This window comes from Pyrgilauda ruficollis, unplaced genomic scaffold (assembly GCF_017590135.1).
Source record: "Pyrgilauda ruficollis isolate IOZ18807 unplaced genomic scaffold, ASM1759013v1 scaffold25, whole genome shotgun sequence".
NCBI lineage: Eukaryota > Metazoa > Chordata > Aves > Passeriformes > Passeridae > Pyrgilauda > Pyrgilauda ruficollis.
Window position 1 is genome coordinate 1369308 of NW_024523822.1, and position 16480 is coordinate 1385787.

Here is a 16480-nt window from a genome sequence, read left to right on the forward strand (position 1 = left end):
TCCTCTGCACACATATGAATTATGAAGTTCTACAAGTACTAAGTGTGCAATTACAGCTGGATTTTGCATACAAAGGGCAAAGGAGAGTGATGTGGCTTCCTATAGCTTCCCTTGTGCATTTCTGCTGGAATCAAGCCCTTCCAATGAGAAGACTATAGAGTAAAGCAGGAAGAAAGAGTCTATTTTTGCCAAGTAGGAGGTTCTGCCACTGCTTTGGAGAAAGAGACAGGGGGCTTGGGCTAAGCTCTGCAGCTAGCAGCTATGGCCCACACAGAATGCAAAAAACCTATACAAGCTGCCAAAACAGCCAGCTCCCACGGGAGTTTCACTCCTGAGGTAGGAGGCAGCCCCAATGACTCCTTGAGAGCTGGCATGTGTCACCTCTAATGCACAGATCAAATAAAAACTCTTCATCCTGACCACAAAACACACCTTGTCTTTTAAGACAGAGCAAAAAAGTAAGTCATGGCACTGTTATAAAAAACAACAAAGTTGATATTTTTCAGAGACAGCTGTATGTTATGCTGGTCTGAATGCAGCCATAGTTCACATTTGTTGGACTTAATCCATGCAAAATCTATGCATCATGACTAAGTCTCAAGAGATCATGTTTCAGCCCTGCGAAACCTATGGATCATGAGTGAATCTCAAAAGACCATGTTTTGCAATTGTGTACACAAAACCACTGGAAAAGGGGTGAATGCAGCAAAGACAATCACTATGAGACAGGGAAGGTCTCCTAGAGAAGTTAGGTCTAGAGCAGAAATGTCTTAAGGGTTGACTAGCAGCAATGATCCACAAAATGAATGTAAAATAATTAGTAAGGAGATTAAAAACATATTTAGGTAAGAAACAGGGAGAACTCAGAAAGCACTTGGCATTGAAGCAAACTGCCCTTTTAAGAGCTCTTGAAGAAAAAAAATACACAGTACAGTTATATTTAGAAACTACACTGAAAGTCATCTGCAAAACTGTAACAATAAAAACCCCAAGTCTTTGAATTCATTGGCCTGATTCTCAAAAATGTGTTTCATTGAAAGCTATGAAGAATGAAGAGCTATTAAAATAAGCTCTTTGGAGGGTCTTGCTCTTACTAAATAAATATAATGAGCAAGGATTATCACAATTTTGCAATTTGATCATAATGTTCCAGGCACTCTGAGTATAAAGCAAATGCACATTAGATTATGCCCAAAGGATTACTCCTTCTAATGATAGCTGTAAACAGTGTGTTTATTTGAAACCCTGAATAAGAGAGGGCAAAGCACTCTGTGTGACTCAAACACACAATGCTTGCTACAAAAGAAAAAATCATCAGCATTATTAAGTCTAAAACAAGCTTGGCACTTGAGAAAAATGCAACAGAACTTGCCCACTGTCATTAAAGTTGGGATACCCTGTCCCAAAACACCTGAGAAAATTCCACTGAGATCCAAACCACATCTATGTGTCCAAGACAGAACTCATGTCTGGGCCTGAAATGGATTTTGAAAGAGAGGGCATTTCAGAGTTTGGTTTCAGGGTTTAGCTGCAGGGGCTTCCCACTGCTGCTGGGAAACTCAGATCAAAACCATATCTCAAATCTGCTGTGAGAACCTGAGGGGAGAGGACCTGGAAGCAGCTCAGAGTATCCCAAATAATGGCAGTAAAACAGCTGTGGCAACCTGGCTTTGTGCACAGGAGTGTGATAGCAGTGGTGTGACAGCAGTGTGATAGCACAGAACCCTTGCGAGTGCCTAGTGCTGCACCACAGTACCAGCTGCCACTGCCACTGTTACCACCAGCACCCTCTCTGAAGTTGCACCAATGCTGAAAGTACTGCCAACGTCACAGCCAAGCACTGCACTGTCCCTAATAAGAAGAATTAAAATAAGCTGAGGCTGAACTGGCTGCCCCAGCACAGAAACACCATCTAACTGAAGCTATTCAAATCTATTATTGCCAAGGGCTGCTGTACAATTTTAATGGAGCTTAGCTGGTTGTTTCTTCCCTCTTCTTTTCCCCCTTTCCAGTCAGCTGCCAGGAGCCAGACCAAGCTTGCTGGACTCAAGGCTGCTCCTCTGGCCGGCCTGCTCCAAAGCTTTTCCACAGGCTACAATGGGGTCAGTACCTTGTGCTCTGCCTGTGGGCAGACACATGCCTCTTCTGCTGTGTTCACCCAGTGTGCGAAAAATGGGCGAAATAGGCTATCCTAAGCCTTTTACCTTTAAGCCTTTTGCAAGTTTTTCATAACAGGTTTAAAACATTCAACTCTTTTAATACCAAAAATGCCTGGCTAGTCAGTTTTCTTAGCAACCAGTACTACTCTCCTTTAATATGCATTGTCAGCTAAACCATTACCTTTTTGTTGTTGTCATTCTTGCCTTCTCCACTGTTACCTGGTCCTTTCTGATCCTGACTACTCATCTACAATTTCACAGCTCTGTGTCTTTAGGTCTGTTCTGTGTTATGTTGATGAAGTCTCTGTGCCAACCATACTGTCATAACCTAGTACACTCTTCACATTTTCAAAGCCAAGGACTAAAGGATTTTAAAATTTCTTTTCAGACTTTCTGTTTCACTTCTGCAAAACAAAACAAAAAACAAACAAACAAAAAAAAAGTTGCAAGGAAGAGGAGACACAAAGAGCTCATAATGGGGGGTGCAGTTATAACCTCTTGTGACTCCCTTAATGAGGAGTCACTTTATTTTTACAAAAAAAAAAAAAAGGGATTAAATCTGAATGTCATTTTCAAACATGCCACAACTGATACATCCTCTGCACATCTTCAGAGAGATCTGCCTGTCTAGTTTTGGTAATGGAGAGCAGCCAAGCAGGTCTCTAACCGGGTCGGTCTCATGCCTGGTGGAGCAGCATGACAACTCTTGCAGAGCTCTGTGCCAGCTGGCAGTACTTCAATCTAATAATCTCATACAGCACTTTCCTACAGTGCACTGCAGGGTGTTGTAAGGCTTCATTAGCAAAGTCTTGTAAAGGATTGTGACTGCTTAAATAAAAGGGACTAGTTTAATGTTAAATATTAGGAGGAAGTTTTTCACCATGCAAAATTTTCAGTTCCAGCTCAGGAAAGTCAGCTCTCATCTTGCCCTCAGCTCTGCTAGAGAGTAATCTGCCACTGGCACTGGTAGCAACAGGATTGCCTGGAGTGGCCTGAAAGTAGCAGTGATACACAGGTTTCTTTCACATTCAAAGGAGCATTTCACTGATTTCTTGAAAGAAATGTTAATTTTCTTCCTTGGCAACACTTTAGCAGCTAAAACTATAAGCAGGCGAGTCCTGGGTTTTGCCAGAACATTTCATTCAGTTACATTTAAAACCTTTATAAACAGCCATTTTTAAAAGTAACAAAAAGGAGGTAAGAAGGCTATATTTTAACCTAAGTGAAAACTATTTCCATTGCAGTTAGCAGAATAATTCACACTCAGCAGCAGTAAGCTTTTACTGCTATGTTACATGAATAAATGACAGTTTAAATTAAAACAGTTAATCAACTGCTAGCCATGCAAACCTTCCTGCCCTACATCATGAAGACAATATAACCATAGACAACAAGGACCTTTCTGTCAAGAAGATCAGTTCTGAAAAGGAGAGGAAACCTCCCACTGAACCCAAAAACAAAAATTAAAAAAATTATGCCAGATTATTTACTGGAGGTAGATCTGACATATTCAGAGAATAATTCTGGTACCAAAGCAGAACCCTTCACTGTACTATAATTTAAATGTTTCAGAAATTACTGCAGTAAATCACAAGGGTTACTTTTCTAAACCATGTCCCCAGCTACCACATTAACGCATGTCTTAATATGGTGACTCCACCATTTCCGTGAGCAGAGTGTTCCAATATCTAAACACCCTTTCAGTGAAGAAATTTTTGCTAATATCCAATTTAAACCTCCCTTTGCACACCTCAAGGCCATGTCCTCAATTGCATGGAGCAAGTAGGACTGCCTAGTGTGGAGAAGGACATGCCAGGCACAGCAAAGCACTGTTTTGGAGGTTAGAGGAGTGGCCATGTTCCTCTTCCCATGATCCTCTCCCCTTTTCTGCCATTCATCTCTCTTCCCATGTTTATTGGCTTGATGACTTCTGTGATTAACTGCAGGGGCTCTCCTCCTTTTAAGGCGTAGCAACCACTAAAGAGAGCCAAAATTGCTGACTCCTAAAGAAGTTTACAGTAGCTGGTATTTCTGCTGCCTCTGATATTCTTAATGACTTGTTGGTCAAAGAGTGAAGAAACACCTGTTTGTTAATATTTTTGACCTCCACAGCCACCACACAGCATTTGTCCTTCAGTAGCCAGGCATGGTCTGGGATGGGTTAAGTCCAGACAAACTGTAAGGTCAGCTAAGTAATCCAGGTTTTGGGAACATTCACTCTGCAGCTGAAAACTCTGCCCACATTTTCTCTGTCTGTCAGGGTGTCTCCTTTTTCCTTACTAAGAAACACTCAGACTTATAATTTCACCCCAAGTGCTTTTATTGTGGTTTTATGCAGCGCAAGCATGTCAAACAAAGTAGTCATTACTTAATTACTTGATATCTAAATTTGAGAGTTTAGTCAAACATCTCAAGTTTTCATAATTATAGACAACTTTATATAAACATCTGGTGGGAAACAACTGGCTTGCATGCTTGAAGGAGGTGCACCACAAATGACAGGAGAATAACCTGGGGTAACAAAATAAACACTGTTGCTCATCTCAGCTTGCTAATTTTCTGAATATTTTTGTTCTCAACTGATTTTGACAAGCATTTTTTTTAATTCAACCAGAAATCTGTGTATCATTGGAGTGGTTTACTTTTGTACTTTAATACTACTAGACCAAAGATTGAGACAATGTTTTTATCCTGCCTCTGGTTTGTCAAGGAATTCTGTCATCAACATTATACCATTACCTTTTTGCATAATGCACAGCTAGCAAGACCCTAGCATGGCATAAAAATGTGTACAGGTAATTTTGTATCTATAAATTTTAGTTCACCTTTATTTTCACTCCCAGAACTCTCTCTTAGGTACAGCAAGTGCTAATTTTATGACTGTCCAATAAGGACTTTTCTCTACTATGTAATACCCCAAAGAATGTGACTCCAGGCACTTCCTCCAGAAAAAAATCAGCCTTTTTTAATTGGCAGAAGAACCTTGTTCTTTTACCTTCTCTCAGTTAGATGCTGAAGATCTCTGCCAAGTCTGCACCCAAATCTCCTTGCTGATCCTTCCAAGAGAAGATCTTAGCATGGGTAGGCATAGATGACAAAACTATTCCTGACACTTCCAGGCTCTGGAAAAGCTGTAAATCAAATGGGAAAGAGCTAAATCTTGGTCTCTTTTATGTGCTTTGGTTATCACAGAACATCTACAAGGGCAGTGACCTGCATGGTCCATGATGCTGGAGAAACTGGGTGCCAGTGCAGCAGTGGGTCACTGTGAACTGCTCCCACATTATTCCTTCAGTAGAGGAGCCATCTCTTTTCTCCACTAATCATTCTCAGTGGCAGCTATGTCACTCTGAGAAGCCAGGACACAAGGCATTATGACAAGCTAATATGTGCATTTTTTTTTTTTTTTGCTTTCTAGAAGCATTAGTAGCAAAATTATTTTCTCAGTCTATTTCATCAGCCTTAACAGGATATCCTTACACCCTCTTCTTTTTTGGTGTTTTGTTTCCTTGGCCTATCTGGGCCAATTGTGTGTGTGTGTCAGGACTGTCAGCTGACAGTCACGAGTTGTTGGGCAGTTGTATGCAGAACTGAGTGCTTGGCAGAGTCAGTTTAGATGTAATGTAATACAGTGTAATATAATATAGAATAATATAATATAATAAAGTAATTAATTAGCCTACTGATATCAATGGAGTCTCATCATTCCTCTCCCTCATCGGGGGTGCCCTTGATCCAATACCTAGGTTCCTGGAAAGGTGTTTTTTGCCCAGACTGCTGTGGGCCATGGTATATTCACAAGACTGTCTCTGTACCTAAGCAGAGGGACAAGGAGACACGAGATTCCTCATTGCTCCATGTCCTGACTTACTCCTATCCCATTTTACAACTTTAAATGAAATTAATTGACTTTCTGCAATGTATGTGATTGTTTACACTTGATAAAATCTGTTAGCTCTACAGGAAGATATATATGATCATTCTTACTAAGCATATGAATGGCAATACACAGCAATATATCGTATTTATTTATGACATATCTAGCTGTTTCTGACATTACATGTTGTCCCAAGGAAGAGGTACAGCTATGTATGCAATTCTTACTCTTCCGTAATCTGTCTCTGGTCACCATGGCAGGTAGCCTCTCTGTTTTGTCAGGTGGAGTTCACAGAATCATAGACTCACAGAATGATTTGGGTTGGAAGGGACCTTAAAGATCATCTAGCTCCAACCTCCTGGGACACCTTTCACTAGATCAGGTAATTCAGAGGCCTGTCCAGCCTGGCCTTGAGCACTTCCATGGATGAGGAGTCCACAGCCTCTCTGGGCAATCAGTTACAGTGCCTCACCACCTTATTTCCTTTCCAAATTCTTTCTAATATCTAATCCAAACCTGCCCTCCTTCAGCTTAAGGCCATTCACTACATAGGTGAATAAGAAACATTATATAATATATAAGAAAAGGGTTGAGCATTTCCACTGAGACACAATTTTGCCCCTGCAGTTTCTTGTAACATTGAGCAGGTGAAGAGGCTTTGCCATAGGGCTTTCTGCAATTACCTGTCAGTCAGCTTGAACTGCTTCTTAGAACATTGTCCTGAATAAATGAACCTCTAGATTAAATCACTGTGATGGACACATAAGCCCATATTTACAGGAATAATTACAAGTGTCCTCATAAAATTTATGTCTTTCCTTATGGGAATTCCTTAATGTTTCAAGGTTTAATTCCATTAGCACTTCATCAGAAATGTGAATCTATGTAACTGTCCCTCCCCTACAGTAAAAAAGTATATAAAAGTGTACAGTCTATGAGAGTCTAATCCCATTATTTTCTATTTAATTCAAAAAGTCTTAAAAGTAAAGTGCTCATCTATTGCAACACTTAGAGTCTCAGCCTACATGGTGAAAATTTTTTTTTGCAAAAAAGCAGGGGGGGAAAAAATGAAGAAAAGGAACTCTCACTGCTCCAAAACACATCTTCAGACACAAACACATTTACCTGTGCTCAGCCTAGCAGTGGACATAACCAGAGCTGCCACCAGAGCAAGTGCTTTTGCCAGAGTGACCTCCTACATGGTGCAGATGTCAAAGTTTAAGCTGCCACTGAATGTATGAAACATGTGGCTGTTAGAAAGTAAAGTGTTCTCTGTCACAGCCATATTACATCTTGTTATGGAAGGAAAATGCTTTAAGTTTCATGTGGCAGGTCTCAGGAGATAAAAAAATGACACAGTTCTGAAAGACAAAGCTAAGCTAACTGGATTTTTTTTTCCTTTCTAGTTTAGTCAGTGAACCCTCATGACCCTCTTCCTCCCCCAAATTACTTATTTACAAAAATTCAATCTGCCCCAAGAATTAATTTGTGACAGTGAAAGGAGAGCAGATTGTTATACCTTGGGTTAAGAACCTCCTGATATGTCAGGGACATTTATGACAAGTTATCAGTGGTATTTTCAGACTTACATTTTATACTCCTCTTCTGCAACTTTATTGAGGGTTTTGGAAATGCAGTTTCATAGGTCCACACCAAAACTTATAAATCTCTAGCATTTCACATTTCCAGTTGCTGTGGACCTGTGAAACTGCATTAAAACATGCCAGGAAGCAAGACTTCAAAGATTTCAAAGACATGAACCTAAATGTGTACTACTTCTTTAACTTGCTTAAATAATGCACCATTTGCAATATTTTCAAAGCCTTGGATTTTAGCAGTGTCATGTCCTCTATGTCACACTGATAAGGAATCTGAGCATGCACCATCCTCATATCCTGTGACATGTACTACACACTACACCAGGTGGAACTAGTGATTATGTCTACAACCCCTGAATCCTCTGGCTCACTGAGATTTGAAATGCAAAGTGTACTCCTTACCTCTGCTCAGCCTCAATAAACCAAATCTCTGAGGATAAATGACTGCCAAGGCAGAGCAGACACCCTTTGAATGAGAGATACCATTCAAATTTAAAGAAGAACAAAACCCCTGAAATTATGTGCCACTGAAAAGGAGGCAGAGAAACACAATACATGATTCTTGGACAAAAATGAAGACCTAACCACACTGCTGAGGCTGTGGATAGAACATTTCATCCCCTTTTTTTGTATTCTGTTCAGTCAGGCAGGCATAAAAATGACATTTCTTGTATTCATGTTTTCAGAAACATTTTTCAAGATGATGTTTATTTTAGCTGCCTGGATCTCAGCTGGCCTTCAGAACAGATGATACCAGATGTTTTGCATTTAAGGGCTGCGCTCTGAAAAGTTAAGCCTGGGCAATATGGCAGGTGTCTGTGTGTGAGTAGTTCACCTTCTTCATACTTGGGATCTTTCAGTGCTATGTGACTTCAGCAGAGGCTGCCAGTGAGCAAGAAAACTGCCTGGTTCCTCAGCTGCTGTTTGACATGTATTGTCTAAGAGCTCTGGGTATGGTTCAAAAGGTCCTGTGCTGGTCCCAGAACCCTGGCCCATGGCATCAGGAGAAACCTCTGACAGCTTTTGTGTGTGGACTTCCAGCCTTGGCACCACATAAGTCTCTGAGCCATCCCATGCTCCTACTAAAGTGAGGTTTCGTCAACAATGAACAGGAGTTAAAACTGAGACTATTTCCTTCCTTTCAGCCTCAGACCATAGGCAATTTTCCCACTCTCTTTTGTCCAGAGCTTAAACCCAAAGAAAGCTGCCTGCTAAAAGCAAAAGGATATTTAGCTATTTATCTTACCTAGTACCATGTATGAGGCCATCTTGGATGGGCCATACCAAAAGATCTCAAAAATCTCAAAAAGAGGCTCAAAATCTTCTGTCTGACAGTGGCCAAAAGCAGGTGCCCATAGAAGGTAAGGATACACCCATAGGTTGACCCAACTAATGTCACAACATCTGGTACCACGGGGATAATGGCCACAGTGAGATGGGGGTGATTCCTGTATATTGGGTAACCCCAGGTGCATTTATCTGTCGTTAATATACTCAGTCTTCAGACATGAACTCATGCATCTGTGTTATCCTGTAGCAGAGAGCTCACGGCTGAGCTATACAGCACTTGAGTAGATTAACAGTGAGCAGGTGAAATTTTACATATTAACAAAGGTGTGTATAAAAGGAAGTTCTTGAAAAAGAGATGAATGAACACTGAAAGGTAGATGGCACTAAGGAAAAAAATAAGAAAATTAAGTATCACCTATAATACAGTGTTAATTTCTCACTTGTCTTTGGTCCTAACTGAGAGATACTGGAAATCTAGAAAGGTAATTGCATCTTGTGTGATGATGATGGTGATTATTATTATTACTACTGCTACTACTACTACTACAACTCCTACTACAAATTTCTGCTTGAATCAGATCAAAACCCTGGGATTAACCATACTACACATCCCAACTGCTAAAAATTATTTAGTCAGCTGGCATCTTATACATTTTCTTGATGAAAAAGTAGTAATTTTTTTTCAGGAACATTTAAGTTACAACATATGAGGGAAAAAAAGAGGAAGACACTCAAGAGAAAAAAAGTGAAAAACGAGAATGGGTTAATCAAAGAAAAGAATGCAAATTCCTAAAAGCGTAAGGATATTGATGAAACCTGAGAGTTGTCACAGTGAACTTCCTTCTTTTTTTGTTCTTAGAAATACTTTGACTATATCTGACTGTAACTATACAGTCAGAGAGACCTATAGCAGTCCCAGCAACAAAAAGCCAGCAAGTGGAAAGGTGGAATGAATGAAAGAGGGGCTTTACTGACTTTTAATAAGTGAATAGAAGAAGAATTGTAGAGAGACATCTGCCAGTCCTAATCCACTTACCAGCCAGGATTTTGGCTTTGAGGAGATTTCCTAGTCTGGACCGACAGAGGAAGGAAAGTGAAGAAGAATTAAAAGATGTCTGTTCATTCAATCACTTTGTTATGAATCTAAAGGATTTGACTGAAAGACCTCATCTGGTCCTAGATTTTTCCAGTATAAGTATCTTGATTTGCTTGTGAAAAATTATAGAATGCAGCTCCCAGAGCGGTCAAATTTTCTTGCACATGTCATTTGAGATTGTAAAATTGTTTTTAAAACATTTATATCCCTCTGGAGTTTTCCAGCTGCAACTTACATCTTCATGTAATGTGTTATTATCTGAGAGTCCATAGGCAGAACCAAACACAGACTAATACGACCAGAGCCAGTTTGCCTGCTTACAAAGAAGAGCATGTATACATACAGATAGATGCATGAACAAGGAGCAAAAATATGTCTGAAAACACATTGCTACTGTCCCTAAGAGGCACTTGGCTCTTCAACAAGATTTTTTCACTATATTCCAGTGTTTAATTACATTATTATGGATGACAGGAAGTCATCCTCCTTCATCTGTGTGGGGATATAGAGATTACTGAAGGGTAGGCTCAAGAGCTGAGTGCATTATAGCATTAACACTGTTTTATACTCCATTAATGAACCTTGTTTAAAGAGAATAAAAAGAAACACCTTTGATTATAGATAGGAAAAATATGTCAATATTGAAAGATATACAGCGCTAAGAGGTACTTACACAATTTAGGGGGAGAAAAAATGAAGCAGGGAAACTATACGATGCAGTCTCAATAAATGCTGTTTTAAAAACCACAAATGTTTATTTACATAATTTCTACAAAACTTCTTTTGCTTGCAACCTGCCACTGAATTACCTAGTTCTAGAAAGAAACCGTATACTTTCACATCAGATACTAAATGTCAAAATAATGGGAGCAGTTGCATAACAGCTGCTGTGGCACAGAGGAAAAAAACCCCTTTTTTTTGTACACTCAGTATAGAATAGAATGGTTATTCGTATTTAATTTCTATAATATTATGAAAGATTTTTAGTGTGTAATGTTTCTGAGTATTTCTCACAGTTTATTAAGAATGCTGTTCTACTTCCTGTGCTTTTTCCAGTATTTTGCTGACAGGTTTTCTCAGGCAGATGGACCTTAATAAAAGACCAGAGGAAAATTTCTTCTAATCAGCCCTAGGTCATGAGCCAAATACAATAACCACTTGGTTTGGAGCTGTGTTCTACATTCAGCAGGTCAGACTGGGAGCAGGAAGGTACCTTTTCGCCTGTTCAATGTTGTGACCTATACACCTAGCCCAGGTTAGACTCAGCTCAAAACACTTTTTACTCTTAGGTTGCCCAGAGTGCCTCTGACCCCCAAGACACCTGGAAAACAAGGTTAATGCCCCAGACTTGCTTCACAGAGGCCTCTCACATGCTGGTAATTTTATCCACCAACACCCTTATCCTTGTTCAGCTGCTTATAACCCAGAGGTAAGAAGCAGATTATTTCAGGCCCCTGGAGTAATATCACATTGCCTAGAAATGTTTCATGAGGTACAGATTATTTGCTGAATAAACCACTGTGCTGACCTGTAGCACATATGTGACTATTTCCCCTCACCCTCTTCTGCACAGCACGTGAAGCAAAAGCACAGAGTTTAAATTCTATTAAGAAGTTTACTCCAGAAGTGTTATCATTTAATAGGATCATAAAATTGCATAAAATACATAGTGAGATTTAGCATAAGAAAGCATGGGGTTTTGGTTTTTTTTTTACAGACACACATTTTTACATGGTTCTTTATTTATTAGACATTTTAAAGAGGAATGATAGACCTATCTCTACAGTATCTAATAAGCAATTTTATTCTTCATTTAAAAAATCAGATTTCTCAAAGATAGCAGTGCATGCTCAAAGTATCATAGCACAAAATTACTTGCATATCTAGCTGACAAGTCCTGAAAATAAGGTAATAACCCCTGGTAATTTCTAAGTATTTTGGATTACCATGGAATAGCACTAACAGTAACTAGGCAAATGATTTAAGAATGCCTCAGAGTGTAATTATGTGCAGATAGAGGTCATTGGGTAGAATATTCTTGCTGCAGTTTGGAGTTCATAAAACAGTGAGGTCATATTCTAAGGTACTTTTAATTCCATTCTGTGTAACTGGGATGGAAAAGTAGCAGCATGACAGTATCTGATTTAACTTCTAGGTAATTATAACACCTCTGATAGGATTTTTCCATTGAACAACAGGACAGTCAGGAAGTATGTGAAGGAAAGGTCAAGAAAAGAAAAACAAGATCTGAGTTTGAAGAACTCGGAAGAAGCATATCCTGAGCTATTTTCTTGTCTTCAAGAAAGGAGGAAGGCAGAAACCTTTGCCAAACTGTTCAGAAGCTTCTTTGTGCTCATCCAAGAGGTTTGTCCTTGTACCTGGAGCGCTTCCCTCCTGAGGCATCTACCGACTGAAGCTCTCTCTAGAAAACAGGTTTGCAAAACCAAGGCTTGTCTCATTGTTAAGACACTGATTGGAGATCCTGGGAGTTTGTTTCTTTGCTGGCACAGTGCCCTGACTGCTCCCCAGCACACCTCCTCTTACCATTTAATCAAACACTTTAAGAAAAATATGCATTTTTTAAAAATAAAAATGCTGCATTGGCATGCAAAAACTCTCCCTTACACTAGAAAAGCCCTTTGTTACTTGCCTGTGGCATGTCTCGGGGGCTTCAGCGGGGACCTGTTCAGTTCGAGAACCCCTGACCACACAAGCACCTTGCAAAGGCCACAAAGGAAGGAGGAGAAATGCACAGTGAGCATTTCTCAGTCTGAAAGTCCCCTGGAAGTGCCAGTCTCTTCCTCCCTCTCCTCTGATAACCACAACACAGGAACTATGCTTGCAGACAATTGTGAACCAAAATTGAGTAAAAATATCAATGAACATGGTGTTCACAAATCATCTGAACAAGCTTTATTTATTTGGAAAAATCTATTACTTGTCACTGTGATCAAGGTTGCAAATGAAGCTACAATTGTAGCATTAACTTTCCTTCACAAAAGCTAATGAATCAGGGACCTGATATTTAGAATTATATTTAATTTTATTATGAAATACAAAAACAATGGAACACAGAATTTGCCTTTTTCAAGCTACAGAAGTTTCACTAACATTCAGGGTTCTTCTGGAAATGAAATAGGTTTATCTCGATTTATTATAAAGGGAAAGAATTCATTAGAGTAAAAATAAAGTTCTCTGATAAATTACATGTAAATTATATTTTGTCAGGAAACTAATACTGACAATCAAATAAAAATACCCTGAATAGTCATTATGGTAGCACAGATGTTCTCCTGCCCACATTTCATTTTGACTTTTTCTATTCAAGCAGCTCTAAAATAGATAATTGAATAAGAAGCTCTAACAGCAGGCTACAGAACCTCTCTTCTGAGTCCAACTCAGGCTCACAGATCTTCCTTTTCCACCCTTATTCACAAACCTGTTGCTCCTGGGCCACATTTCGTGGATATTGAACATGGGGAATTCTGTTAAAAAAATTTTTTTTGCAGAAATATAAGCTCTGCAGCTGTTGTGGTGCCTTTTTTTTAGGCACTCTGCACTGCATACTATTAGCATTTCATGGAACTTGACTAAGGAGTTCAAAATGAGGGCAAATGTGAAGTTCTCAAAAGATCAACTAATTCAACAGCTTGGAGAGAGTAAGTGTTCCAAGAAGTCACATAAAAAGCTGTTAAAAGTGCTGAGTCAACAACAAATTTTGCATACAGAGTCTGATAACTGGTTTCATGGAAAATTTATGCTTGTGCCTACAAAACCTTGCTTTTGCTCCTGAGAACTACTAAGGGATTTTGTTTTAAACAGGCTTTGCAGACCAGACCTCTGCAGCCCTTCTGAAAGCTCTTGAGAGTTTGTTGCTATCACTTGCTTAGGAGTTATATGATTAATTAGTATTGTCAATTTGCTATGTTAACTGAAAAAAAAAAAAAAAAAAAAAAGGCAAAACAAAAAACCCACCAAAACAAACAAATAAAACCCCAACAAACCCCTGGCAGGCACACACACACACCCCGCAACAAAAAACAAACAAGCAAAAAAAAGGTAAAACCAACCAACCAACCCAAAACCAACCCTTTCAACAAACAAATAGGCCCAAAGAACCAGATTCCTCAGCAAAGCAAGAACTGGGAAAATACCACAGGGAATCAACAGAAATGTTTCCACTCCTCCAGACTGGAAAGTGCATTTTTAAAATTAAACACAGTCAAATATCACAGCCGAAGGTTACTTGGACCAATGCCATTATTATTTATCTTTTTTTTTTTTTTTTTTTTGCAAACTCTTCCATTCAAGACTATGCACCTGTAAAATTTCAACTGTCTTACTTGGGGCCCAGGAACAACATGGCTTTACCAAATTCTGCCTCTATGTACATATGGCCCTCCAGTACTGCTTCAGGGTAAAGCATATCAATTTTACTTGAACCCTCAAAAAATTCTGTGACTGACAGGGCAGAACTTCAAGCTTCCACTCTAGCAGAGTTTTAAGCATCTAAACCTCTTTGAGATTATAAATATCTGTCTTAAAAGCAACTCATGACATTGTTTTCTGCCCCACCCCATTGCACACTACCCAAAAAGAGTGTGCAGCTCAGCATGGACAGTGAAGGACCTCACATGGATGGTGAGGATGTACCCCCAGAGCAGGACCCACCCCATGCTCAGTCCAGACCAACACATGGAAACAGCTCAATTTTGTACATACTGAAGCCACACCACCTGAGCCAGACCTCTTATCAGGAAGTCAATGCATTCATGAGCCGACCATCCTCAGCATTGATTCACAGTCCACAGATGTCACCTCTGAAGCCCCAGAAACCCCTTGTGTGGCCCAAAATCACAGGATGGGTCAGGCTGGAAGAGACCACAGTGGGTCATTTGGTTCAATCTCTCTTCTCAAGCAAGGTTATCCCAGAATACATGGCACAGCATTGCATCCAGATGGTTCTTGAATATTTCCACAGAGCTATTCACAGTCCTACAGGGAACTTTGCACAGAAACTCATTTGGAAGGTATGGGCTGGGGCTGTTTTACTGAGAGCTATGTTCCATGCAACTGCAATGTTGTTTTCCTTATCTGCCAGGCCTTTAAATGAGGAAAATCTCCTTTCCCTGCATCAGCCATTAGTCATTTTGTGTTTAGATGTCCCTTACAAAAATGCTCTCCGATTCATTACTTCTGCTCTTTTTTCCTTTATTTTGAGTAGCTCATTGTGGCTAAATGAAAGCATTTGAGGTCAGCTGACTAAATGGGGTAGCATTTTAGCTGTCAGCACTTCAATTAGGAAAAAAAAGAAAGCTACAGCAATAAAACATTGAAAGGCTAAAATGGGCTGTTCCTAGGACAGAGATTCACTCTGAGATGTTCTGGGTATTATATATTTCAAAATCTCACTCACAGCTATTTAATTAAATTGGTTTTTTTACTTTCCTTCCAAGACATCAAAGTCCCAATATCTATCCTTGAGCAATAAGTCCTGAGACACCAGCAGGTACCTTCACTGAGGAAAACTCAGGCTAAGTTGTAAAAATCTCCTTTGGATCTTCCTTAACAGAAAAGCACAGCAACTGAGGAGTCTTCCAGAAAATAAAGAATTAATCTGGTCCAGAAGACAAAATTCTTTTGGAATTATCTAGAAAATGGCTGAGCAACATGTCATGTCAGAGCCTGATGGTACAGCCCCAGCTTGCTTATCCTAAACATCAAATATATAATTTCCCACAACTCTGTTATTTGTAGCTTTGTGCTTTTAATAAAAGAATTCAAGAAGGGCTTCCAGAATTATGAGGCTGTGTTAGATTTCCAATCTAAAAGACTTCTAGGGATAGAGGGATAGTTGAAGAATATTTTCCTGCTATGTCTGAGAAACTTGTATGACACAAATGGCTAATGTAAGGAGAGCAGGTTCTTGCACTTCCTCCTGTGGCTGATGTCTTGAGATTTCCAATGCGTGACGGAGGGGCTCATTTCTAGCAGCTACTTGTGAGTGCAGAGGGTTTTGCATACAGCAGTCCTCGCTGCTTCTTGCCTGTGAGCTGCTGTGCTTTTTTTAGCAATTGCTTAAATTAGCCTGATTTTAGGTGCTCTCCACAGCAGCATGGCTGTCACATGCTGGCCCAAAGGTCTCTGATCCCTGTGGCAGATAAGTGACCACTGTGCTGCTTTTCGTCTCACGTTTCATTACCAAACTACATCCAGATACCGCAGTTCTCAGAACATTTCCTGCCAGAAATTACTGCAGTCCAGGCTTTCTAGCCTACATAGGTGTGTGCTTTTCTACCACCCATTTCAGCCTGTGCATCATCCAGGAGATCTACCAAGGAGGAACATGTAAGAGCTATCTCAGTCCCTCTTTCCTCCTTAATTTACAGCATGGAGTTGATGTGATGAGATGCCATGAAAAATCAAAAGAGGAAAGCAAGTGGAAAGCAGATGTCTCCAC

At 39.8% G+C, this 16480-nt stretch overlaps 1 protein-coding gene across 1 annotated transcript in view; it reads left to right on the plus strand.

Moving 5' to 3' along the window:
• Positions 1–261: 261 nt before the first annotated feature.
• Positions 262–16480, plus strand: part of CD180 (CD180 molecule) — a 67256-nt gene continuing 51037 nt past the window's right edge. The window contains 2 exon segments of the mRNA XM_041470930.1: positions 262–336; positions 2013–2102. Of these exon segments, the coding sequence (XP_041326864.1) occupies positions 262–336; positions 2013–2102 (165 nt within the window).